The sequence below is a fragment of the Muntiacus reevesi genome, chromosome 9 (assembly GCF_963930625.1).
Source record: "Muntiacus reevesi chromosome 9, mMunRee1.1, whole genome shotgun sequence".
In the NCBI taxonomy this organism is placed as follows: Eukaryota; Metazoa; Chordata; class Mammalia; order Artiodactyla; family Cervidae; genus Muntiacus; species Muntiacus reevesi.
The window spans coordinates 64,202,239-64,214,287 of NC_089257.1; the positions used below are offsets into that span (position 1 = coordinate 64,202,239).

Below are 12,049 nucleotides of genomic sequence, written 5' to 3' on the forward strand. Positions count from 1 at the left end.
ATGTCCCTAGTTGACTGACTAGTGGAGGATATAAACACATGATACAACTAAATATAACATGAGGCTTGTGATTGGGCTGTAGAGGTACAAACAAAGGGCCAGGGAAGCTCAGAGGAGGAAGCCACTGATGTGGTGTTTTGTAGTAGGAGTCAGTGAAGGCTTCATACAGGAAGTAATATTTGACTGGGCATTGAAAATAAGTGCTCTTTCTAAAGTGGCAAGGAAAGGAGAAGGCATGGCACAGAAAGGAAGCAGCATAGAGAAGCACATAAACACAGGATGTGAATGGTCTCGCCATGCTGGAATGCCCGGGAATGGGCTCGGAATGTAGGGTGGAGCTGGGTGGCTGCGAAGGGAGCTGGACCCTTCTGTAAGCAGAACGGAGCCACCAGATGTTTCTGAGTAAGGAGGAGCATGGTGTGATGTGTGTCATGCTCACTGCTTTCAGTGGGGGGCTTAGAGGCAAGTGAAGGGTAGTAAGCAAGAGTGTCAGTCAAGAAGATGAGAAATAATAAGAGTATGAACTGAGATGGGGGAATGGAAATGGAAAGAAGGAGGTAAGTTCAGGACACAGGGTAGAAGCAGTAAAAGTTTACCCCCAGTTTGAAATGGAAATGAGAGGGAGCCAGCGAAGACCCCAGTGCTCCTAGTAAGGCAGTGGTAACTCCATGAATGAACATGGGAACATCTCTGGAAGAGCAGTTTGATTTTGGAAAATGGCGAGGTTGAGATGTTTGTTCCCAGGCACGTATTAGAAGGCCACATCAGGTACTTAAGAGTGGTACCAGGGTCAGAGCTGTAAATTTGGAGAATCATTACCAAACATGTGATTGATGATGGTGGAAGCTATGGGCCCAGAAGAGTTGGTCCTGAGAAAACATAGGGGAAGCAGTGAAAGCCAAAATCAGCACGTGCCTTACTAGAAAACACCTTCTGGAGGAAGAAGAAGAGCAAACAACAAATGGAGGCAGAGTTGTCATTGGGAGTAAAACTAGGAGAGGGAGAGGAGCTTCTGAGAAGCGCTGGGAATGTGGGAATATGGTAGGCCTGGGAAAGGAGGGAGCTTCAGCCTGCCTTACCTGGAGTCGTTGATATAAATATCTGTGTGCATGGAAGTATTTCTGAGTCAGTGAGACTCTGTCCTTTGGTTGCTGTCTTTGCTCATTTAATTTCTTAGTCTTCCTCTTCACTCTGTACCCTCCAATCTCCCTTCTGCTCTCTCTTCACACAGTGGGAGGGGGAGAAATGAAAAGGGGAAGTTGAAGATAAAATGTAAACGTTCTTGGTTTAATTGCAAATAGACTGGATATTCTTTACATTGAATAAGCCATCTTAATGGTAATAAAGTCACTTTGTCTAATTTTTAAGTTCACTGTGTCTCTCGTGATCACAAATGTGTTCGTCACAAGAAGTAAAAATAATCTGAAAATCGTGGGTCCAGTTGAGTAGGCTTAACATGTATTTCCTGATTCTGATGTGGTCTTGTTATCAATCTATCCAATTTTGGTTTTGTTCTTAAAGGTACCGCTCACCTCAGTCCAGATTTGTGAAGGAAATGGTACTGATTTTGGTACTGATGTAAACCAATCATGTTTACTTTTGGTTAACCAGATATCTTTTACTTTCCAGCCCATCTGTATCTCTGTTTCAGTGTTATTTTAAATTTAAGTGGCTGGTTATATAATTTCTAAAGGTTCTGTTTCCGCGTTCGATATTCAAACTTAAGGATCCAGAATCTTTTTTTTTTTTTTTTTAAGGATCCAGAATGTTTATTCTAGTGACTAGAAACTAGTCTTCACTGGTAAAGATCACATGAGTGGTGTCCATTTGTCTTTCTAGATTTTGGCTTCAGTAACCTCTTCACTCCTGGGCAGCTGCTGAAGACCTGGTGTGGCAGCCCGCCCTATGCTGCGCCTGAACTCTTTGAAGGAAAGGAGTATGACGGACCCAAAGTGGACATCTGGGTATGTGATTGCCGCCTCTTCTCCCCACAGCGTTAGTTACCCTAGTCTGATGGCAGCTGTTCTCATCCTGGACGAGACTGAGATCTGGATCGCCTATTCTTTGAATTTTCAAATCTTTGTACAAAGTCTGTTCTCCAACCCTTGTCATATGGACTGAGCCACAGGTTTCCACCTCCCCCTTTGCATCTGCAAAGGAAAAAAAAAAAAATCCCAAGGGCAAGCTTGGATGGATGCCCTTGCCAAGAACAGAAATTATTTCTGTTGTTGCCACTTGCCTTCTCCCTAGGATGAGTACTGAGAGAAATTCTAGATATGTTCCCCAAAGTTAATGTCTGGAAGCAAAGAAGAATGCTAATTGTTCTAAAGATGATTGGCCTTGACAATGCCCCATATTATTTCTCATTAAAAAAAAAAAGAAAAGGAAATGTTTGTCCCATTATCTTGAGCATGACTCACCACTCTCTTCATCAGTTGAGTTCAGTCGCTCAGTTGTGTCTGACTCTTTGCGACCCCACGGACTACAGCATGCCTAGCTTCGCTGTCCGTCCCCAATTCTTCATACACATACTATAATGACCTCTCTTGTTTCTCTGAGGTGATTAATCAAACATGTTCTCTGTTTGCGATGCAGAGCCTTGGAGTCGTCCTCTATGTGCTTGTGTGTGGGGCCCTGCCATTTGATGGGAGCACACTGCAGAATCTGCGGGCCCGCGTGTTGAGTGGAAAGTTTCGCATCCCATTTTTTATGTCCACAGGTAAGGGAGATGCCAGCACACAGCTATGACTGGGTTCATAGAACGGTAGACATGCTAAGTTATCACAGAATTGAGTGATGGGGTATAAATGGCCCATTTAACAGTTTGCTGAATTGAACCTGTGGAGGCACGATTCTATAGAAACAGAGTGACTATAACCTTGCCCTTGTTTGGTTCTGGACTCTACACAGGGCTGCTAGTGTGGTGGGCAGATTACTAAGTCTTTCTGAGTTTTGGTTTCCTCACTAATAAGAGGCTGGCAGTTTTGTGAGGACCGCTACTATGAGAACTAAATTAAATAAAATGTGGAGAGTTAATAGGCCCAGCACATAGTCGAAGAGCAGTAGATAGTCCTATTTCATCTCTGTTTTATCTCTTGCCCTTTTTCAGGAGAATATTTCTGTTGGGTTGGTAAAAAAGTTGATTTGGGTTCTTCCATAACACTTAAATGGTAAAATTTTTTGGCCAACCCAGTATTTACTGGGAGCTCCATTGAGATGTGGTAATAAATGGCAAGGGGAAAGCAGGCTTTGCATTTTAGTCTTGCTGATATTACATTTCCTGCCTCTGTGACATTTATCCCCCCAACTCAAATAAAAAAGTACTTTTTAAATGAGTGGGCAGTAGCTCTTCGAAAAAAGTAACACTGAAAACAGGCACCCAGAATCTACAGTATCTCATCACCATCTATATGCACACATAAGAAAGGGAGATTCTGGAGACAATGCTCTAAGCAGTCTGTTTAGTTTTGCTTCATCATGGTTTCAGTTAAAGGTACAACCTACAGAGTGTATGTCAACTGGGTTGGGAGCACAGTGTAAGCACATGGGAATTACGTTTTAGACAGAAAACAAGAATTGCATTTGAAATCAACATCAGAAATTTTGTTTCTAAAATGCATTTTAGAAAAAAGCCATGGGAAAAATAAAATAGAGCCAGGCGGTGGGTTAGGAATGGTGGGTGGGTGGTTATTTGTAAAGGTACGGCAGGGAACCCCTTCCCTGAAAAACAGACGTTTCGGTGAAGACTTCGAGAAGGCGAGGGGAGGGTGTGAGCTGTGCAGTCTGAGGAAGGGCTTTGCAGGCAGAGGGGACAGCAAGAGGGCAAAGGCCTTGGGGAGATAACAGACATGAGTGTCTAAAGGAACAGGATGGAAGCCTCTGTGCTAGAAAGGAATGAGAGAGAGGATGGGAGAGGTGCAGTCAGAGGGGCAGGAGAAAGCTCACTTTGAGGGCCTGGTCAGTCAGTGTAAAGACCTTAGTTTTCACTCTTGAGTGAAATATGAAAAATTAGAGGATTTTAACCAAGGAATGACATCAACTGACTTTTGGATTTTCTTTAACTTTTATTATTTATTTTGAAAAATTTCAAGCATGCAAAAGTATTGAAAGAATTTTATGGTGACTTTTGTTCTTTAAAAAAAAAAAAAAAAGACCCTGCCAACTCTCTTGGTTGAAAAATTCAAGGGCTGAAGGAGGAAGACCAGTTAGTAAGGAGATTTTGGTGGCTAGTTCCCAGACTGGAGTGTAGAGATTGGGGTGGTAAGAAGCCTTCAGATTGAAGAGATAATACATACTCTGTGGCACCGTTCCAAGCGTTTTGCAAACATTAACTCATTTAATTATTTTAACAACCCTATAAGATACATGAGATGATTAGCCCCCATTTTATAGGTGTTAAAAAGCTGAAACCAGGAGACGTTTAGCCATTTTCCCAAGATAACACAGCTACTAAGTGGCTAAACTAGAATTTGAACCTAGGCAGTATGGCTCCAGCAACATTTATATGGGATTTGATCTGAGAGAAAGAGAGTAATTAAAGGTAACTACAGGGTTCTTGGGTTGAGCAACTGGAAGGATGGATTTACTGCTAATAGCGATGGGAATGGCTAGAGAAGACTGCTTCCTTTTTGGAGATAGGTTTTAGATGTGTTCATTTAAGATGCCCATTAGACATCTAAGTTGAGTTATGGTATGGGCAGTTGAAATTAGTAGGACTTGGTTGGGAGTGGTGGGCTATGGATACACATTTGGGAATGATCAGTGTATAGATAAGATTTAAAGCTCTGAGATAAGATCACACTTTAGGCCATGAATGTAGAGACGAGAAAAGGTCCAAGGGTTAATCTCTGGGACATGCTAACATTCAGAGATCAGGACCATGAACGGGGATCAGCATAGGAGTGGTTAGTAAGGTAAGCCAGAGCGTTTGTGTCATGGAAGACAAGGGAAGAGGATGTTTCAAGGAGGAGGGAATGAGGAACGGTGTGGAGTGCCCATGATGGGTCAGATGATAGAACTTGTTGAAGGACAGAGAGGATGAAAAGTGCCCCATAATACTAAGAAAGCATCGAGACAGAAAAACAAGGCAGGCAGCCTCGTGTTGATCATAGGGTCAGTTTTTTATAGGGTAACTTACTCACAGGGTGGGATCAGGCAGACAGCGATCCAGAAGCATTTGCAGCTGTACTCTACACTGCGAAGGGGACAATTTTCTAGTTAACTTACGAGTATAGGGGTATGTGCTTAGAAACAGGAAGTACATTCCTAAGTCAAGATTTTTGAATGGGTGACTAGTCTCATGATCACCAGGAATATGTCAGCCAAGATCTTCATCACTATTTGGTGATACCAGAGCATAGAGGCCACCTGGACCCAATGGTCATGAAACAGCGTCCATTAACTACACAGTCCTTGACACAGAGAAGCGATTTACTACACGGCCCGGTCCTGGGGCACAGTCAGTAGAAGGACAGGAGGAATGGCTAGGGGCCCAAGATAGCATCAGTTAATGCTAACAGCCACACAGAACTGAATATCAGATTTAGAAATTTGGAGATCTTGAAGTACAGATTTGGTGGTGGAGTAGGAACAAAGCCCTAATTCATGTAGATACAACCAAGAAAGAATAGAAGGAAATGGAGAGAAAGGAAATAGGCACAACTCTTTCTGGTTTACCCTACAAGGAAGCAGAGAAGGGTGTAGTGGATTGCTCTGACAGACATCACCAGTGCTCTTGTCCTAATCTACTAGATATCCTCAGTCTTTATCTTAATGACTGCATGGCAGTATTTAGAGCTAAACACTAAAAATTCATCACTGCTTCCTTTCTTTCTTAAAAATAAACTTTATTTTTTAGAACAGTTTTGGGTTCAGAGCAAAATTAAGCGGAAAGTACAGAGAGCTCCCACGTTCGCCCCCGCCCCCTCCCCTCACACTCATAGCTTCCTGCACTATCATTTGTTCGTTGTTGTTCAGTTGCTAAGCTGAGTCCAACTGTTTGCAACTCCATGGACTGCAGCACGCCAGGCTTCCCTGTCCTTCACTATCTCCCAGAGTTTGCTCACATTCATGTCCATTAAGTCAATGATGCAGTCTTATCATCTCATCTTCTGCCGCCTTTTTCTCCTTTTGCCTTCAATTTTCCTAGCATCAGGCTCTTTTCCAATGAGTCAGCTCTTTGCCTCAGGCAGCCAATGTATTGGAGCTTCAGTTTTAACATCAATCCTTCCAATGAATATTCAGGGTTGCTTTCCTTTAGGATTGACTGGTTTGATCTCCTTGCAGTCCAAGGGACTCTCAGGAATCTTCTTCAGTACCATAATTCGAAAGCATCAGTTCTTTGATGCTCAGCCTATTTTATGGTCCAGCTCTCACATCCGTACATGACTACTGGAAAAGCCATAGCTTTGACTATACTTTTGTTGGCAAAATGATGTCTTTGCTTTTTAATATGGTGTCTAGGTTGTCATAGCTTTCTTCCACTGGCAGTATCTACCAAGGTAGAACGTTTGTTACAGTTATCAACCTGCATTGACACTACACTGAATTATCACTGAAGTCCACTGTTTACTATGGTTCTGGTGTCATACAGAGACTGTGCCTATTCGCCCCCTCCCGCTCCCTTAACCCCTGGCAGGCAGTGATCATTTTCCTGTCCCCACAGTTTTACCTCTTCCAGAATGTCACATAGTTGGAATCATGTAGTATGTGGCCTTTTCAGATTGGCTTCTTTCACTTAGTAATATGCGTATAAAGTTCCTCTGTGTCTTTTCATGGATTAATAGCTCATTTCTCTTCAATGTTCAATAATATTCCATTTTCTGGGTGTACACAGTTTATTTATCCATTCACCTACTGATCAACATCTTAGTTGCTTCCACGTTTTGGCGGTTATGAGCAAAGCTGCTGTAAATGTCCCTGTGCAGGTTTTTGTGTGGACGTAAGTTTTCAGCTCACCTGAATAAATACCGGGGAGTGTGGTTGCTGGATGATATGCTAGGAGCATATTTAGTTTTGTAAGAAACCACCAGACTGCCTCTCGAAGTACCTGTGCCATGCTGCATCCCCACCAGCGACGAGCGAGCGAGCGAGAGTTCCTGCTGCTCCCCACTGCGGCATTTGGTGTTGTCAGTGCTGTGGGTCTTTGCTGGCCTAACGGTGTAAAGTGGTACCTTTGTTATTTTAATTTGTAATTCCTTAATGCTGTACGATGGTTAGCATTTCATATGCATATTTACCATCTGTGTGTCTTTTTTGGCATATGTATAAGTGTTTTCCCCATTTTTTAATTGAGTTTATTTTCTTATCATTGAGTCACTCCTTTTTTTATTATTAATTTTTATTGGAGCATGGTTGCTTTAGTGTTCTGTTACATTCTACTGTACAGCAAAATGAATCAGCCACTCCTTGCTTTTCAAAAATACCTTTTTTTCCATTGCTTCTCAGACACGACTTTCTCCAGTTTTCCTCCTGTCTCCCTGACTGCACCTTGTCTGCCAGATTCTCTCTCTCTGCTCATCCTGTAAATCTTTTCTCTTCACACCATCTTTCTGAGCATATTACTCACTCTCATAGCTTTCGTCATTGCCATGATGTCCCGAGTTAACACTCAGTTAACTCTCTGGCCCAGACCTCTCCTCTGGGGTGAGGGGCTTATATATCCAGTCAGTTGCTACCATCAGCTTCACTTGCATGTCTTCAACTCTCATTAGAGGAAACATTTTCAAAACTGAGTTTAACCTTAGAGAATGGTATCACTGTCTGACCAAGACAGAAACCAGCCTTGACTCCTCACCACAACTGCTCACTCACCAGACCCTGAACACCCAACCCTCCACTCCTATAGACACTTCTGTAGTGGCTCTTGCCTGGATTAAATAACAACTAAATAAATGGATGCCTGACTCCCGCCTTATCCTTCTCTAATGCAGCCTCCACATGGCTGCACGAGTAGTATTTCTAAAATATATTTGTCAAAACAAACAGCACACATGCTTGCACACAAATCTGCTTGTATCATTTTCCAACTTAAACTTTTCAGTAGTTTATCATTTCCTCTAGGCTAACTTTCACTCCTTAACATGGCTAGAGCACTGACTTCATTTTTCACCATGACCATAGTGAAAAATACATTTTATACTGTGATGTAGAAAATACATATATATATACAGCTGAACACAAGTTTTCTTTTTTTTAAAAAAAAAAGCAAAATTCATCTTTACTATATGCAGTGCACGCTAACATATTTTCTTCTATTACATTAAAAATACTGATTATTACTTACTAGATTGATCACATAACTGCTGTTTGAAAAACAATGACATGGAAATACCTCTGTGACCTGTCTCCTGCCTGTCTCTTCAGCCCCAGACCCCATTCTACATCTGGTCGCCCTAAGTTTCTTCCAGTTCCCTGAAAAAGTTATGTTTTGGGGAGCAATTCCTTCCTTCTGGGTGCTGCTTCTCCCCCCACCCCATACTACCCACTCCTGTATTGCTGAGCAGGAAGTTAGATGTGATAGAAATAAGAATCTAGATAATCTAGTCTACTATTCTTTCTTTTCACATGGGACTTCCCAAACATTTCACTATACTAATTTCTTTCATTCTGTGTCTTCCACACCAGACTGTGAGCTTAGAGAAAGTAAAGACAAAACATGTTTTTTTTCACAGTTGTGTCTAGCCTAGCGGAGTATCTGGCATGTGGTAGGATTTAGTAAACAGTAAGTAAATAGAATTCTGCTTAAAACCCTCCAGTGGCTTTCATTTACACTTGGAAAACCATTCCAAAAGTCATTATTATTATGGCCGACATGGGGCGCACTGTGGTGGGCCCCAGTCTTTAATCTCATTTCCTGCTCTTCTTTGCTCTAGGCCCCGAGCTCCAGTCACAGCGGCGTCTTTGCTGTTTTCTCACACTTGCCAAGCGCATGCATTCTTGTTTCCTCAGATATTCGCATGGCTTCCTCACCTCACTTGAGGTTTCTGCTTAAATGTCTCCTTGGAGAGGCCTCTCCTGATGCCCTCCTCGTTCCCTTTCCATAACTCTGCCTCATGCTTTTTCATGGCATTCATCACTGTCTGACGTTGTTTACTGTGTCCCCGCCCTCATCCTCACTGCCTCTCGACTGTAATAAGGTTTTGTTTTTGTTCATTGCTGTATTCCTGGGTTTAGGACAGTGCATGGGTCCTGGTAGGCACTCAGTAAATGTCTGTTAAATGAATGAATACATGCATGAATGCATGGGTTTCTTACTACCAAATAATTCAAATAATAATATCAGTAACTGTAATTTACATTGCTTTAGGGCTTTCAAGTTTACAAAGTGTTTCCTATACTTGATCTAATTTGAGCTAGAGGTCGCAGAGTTAGACACGACTGAGCGACTGAACTGAACTGAACTGAATTATACTCTGGAGTTGGTATTGGCACATAGGGTTTATCATTTTGCCAATGAAGTTTGAGAAGCTGACGTTTAAAGAAGTTTAGTTGACTTGCCTGAAGACACACAGGTGATAAATGACTAAGTCAGTTGTCACTCAGTGTTTGTTCTACTGCACCACACTGTTACAAAGAAAGGGCGAGGTAAACAAACCGCTTCCTCTGCTTTTCCAATGTCCACAGTGTTTCCTGTGAGCAGCTGGGATCCCTTCTCCCCTCCACCCCCGCAGCACGGCAGATTTTCACTCAAGTCTTACCAGAGGTGGCTTCAGACAGCGGATGCTGGTGAATAGCTAACTATACCGTCAGCCACATAGTCTGTTAGTACTTAGAAATAAGCTGTGCCACATCTTCACTACTTAGAAAGAACTAATATTTATAGCATGGTAGAAGTTAGCAGGAAAGTTTAAAGACTTAGAGAATACCAATATAATTATCCTAAACGTGATCAGTCTTCAATCCTGGACAAGTAATTCCCTAAATAGGAATAACATTTTTTGGTAAGATTAAGTACCAAAAGGAACAAGAACCCAGTCTAGGAAATGAGTGGACAGTTGCCATGCTACCAGCGTGTTCTCTCTGCCCTCGGGGACAGACATGTGCTTGGCCTCGCCCACCATCACAGGCCCGAACCCCGGGCCCCTCAGGGGTTCTGTCAGGATAAGCCATGGGAGAAAATGGGCACGTCAGATGGTTTTGTCTTTTCTAGGCTTAGAAGTCCTTTAGGTACCAGAAAGGCTCAAGTTCATGTAAAGGAAGTCTAGAGTCTGTCCCTGAGTCCTTCTTCTGCTTACACCTCTAGTTTCTGGACATAATTGTACCTTATTAGACCCAAAGTGAGTTCTTTATCTGGAGTCTGGAACCAGCCACTTTGCAGCCTGTCGGGTCTGCTGTTAATGTGCTACGGAAGATGATGTAATTGGGGGAGTCCTAAAGAATGGGGCCCTTTTTTTTTCCCCTCAGGCTGTTGTCATAGACTTGAACTGAGTTTATCCATTTTCCTGCCAAAAGGGTCTAGAAACTCCAGCTGAACCAGTGTCGTGTTTTTTTTTTTTTTTTTTTTTTAATCTACTTCTGCTTTATTGACTACACTAAAGCCTTTGATTATTTGGATCATAACAAATGTGGAAAATTCTTTTTTTTTTCCATTTATTTTTATTATTAGTTGGAGGCTAATTACTTTACAATATTGTAGTGGTTTTTGCCATACATTGACATGAATCAGCCATGGATTTACATGTGTTCCCCGTCCTGAACCCCCCTCCCACCTCCCTCCCCATCCCATCCCTCTGGGTCATCCCAGTGCACCTGCCCTGAGCACTTGTCTCATGCAGCCAACCTGGGCTGGCGATCTGTTTCACACTTGATAATACACATATTTCGATGCTGTGTAGAACAGACCTTTGGACTCTATGGGAGAAGGCGAGGGTGGGATGATCTGAGAGAACAGTGCTGTTTTTTCAAAGTGGGCACTTGGGTGGCCAAGTGGGGAAGGCCCCATCGTCTAGCTTCTTCTAGCCAAGTAGAATTCCAGAATATGTACAGCTGTGTGGGAGGCCATACTATACAAATGGATATAGTTAGTTCAAGAATTCTAAGCATCTCTTCATTGTCAGTAATGTGTGGCATGAAGTACCCTCGCAGTTAGTGGGTATTTCTGGGCCTGGTCTTATTTGTTTGATACAAACTTCCCTTCATGGACATCCCGAGATATACTAAAGACATGCTTTCAGTTTGGAATGACAGGGGTATAAACTTACAAGGATTTATTTGGGGTGGGTCGATTTCATACCACCTAGTTCAGTAACTATGTATCTGTCTTCCTCTCCTCGCCCCTAGAGTGCAGAGTCCTTTGTATCAGAACTATGTTTCACAGGTACAGCAGCATCCTCCATAAAATTTAAAGGTGACTGGCACGGTGTAAACATTCAGTAAGTCTTTCTTTAATGAAAAATTGAATCATCACCACTTACCTGTAGAATCTTCTGTCAGACTTTTGTATTTTATTATTGTAAATAAAATGATCGGTAATCATCAAATCACTGATGATCTGAATTATTAACTGGCTTTATGTACTTTTGTTATATAGGTTATTATATAAATGACCAGATCAAGTGATTTCTAGTTCAAAAAGGGTTTGATCTGCAATCGAGTTGGCTTTCAATGTCTTAAGTAAAATATGTTTGATCTAGACTGGTGTTTTTGGGTTAGACTTCGCAGAGTGTCCCAGAGACCCAGTTAGGTATTAATGAAACCCTGAGCCTAAATTATAGAAGTTTTGTTTTGTTTGTTTGAGTTCCTGCAGAAGATTAGACCTGACCTGGCCACGTGTGTTTGCAAATACTTTCTCTGACTTCTGCTCCCACTGAGGGAAGCCATCAATGTAAATATTTTGAGCATCAAGCTCAATCACTACCAGTATATTTTTAAAAACCATGAGAGGCCTACTTATTAAAGCCTAGTTTGTCTTATTCACCAGTTACACCACCTATTAGCAAATATAGTAAGATCAGTCATTTATTTAGCTGAAGGAAAATTAATTTACAGTGGAATAAACTGCGCTGACGGCAAGTGTATAGAGATCTCTTGTGGACGATGTTTTTGAGTC

At 42.1% G+C, this 12,049-nt stretch overlaps 1 protein-coding gene across 5 annotated transcripts in view; it reads left to right on the plus strand.

Annotated features, from left to right (window-relative positions):
• The window catches only part of SIK3 (SIK family kinase 3), a 257,867-nt gene that overhangs the window by 204,105 nt on the left and 41,713 nt on the right, over positions 1-12,049 (plus strand). For all 5 annotated transcript variants that reach the window (XM_065946250.1, XM_065946252.1, XM_065946251.1 and 2 more), the window contains exons 5-6: positions 1,840-1,964; positions 2,596-2,719. In XM_065946250.1, the coding sequence (XP_065802322.1) occupies positions 1,840-1,964; positions 2,596-2,719 (249 nt within the window). The remainder of the gene's footprint in view (positions 1-1,839; positions 1,965-2,595; positions 2,720-12,049) is intronic.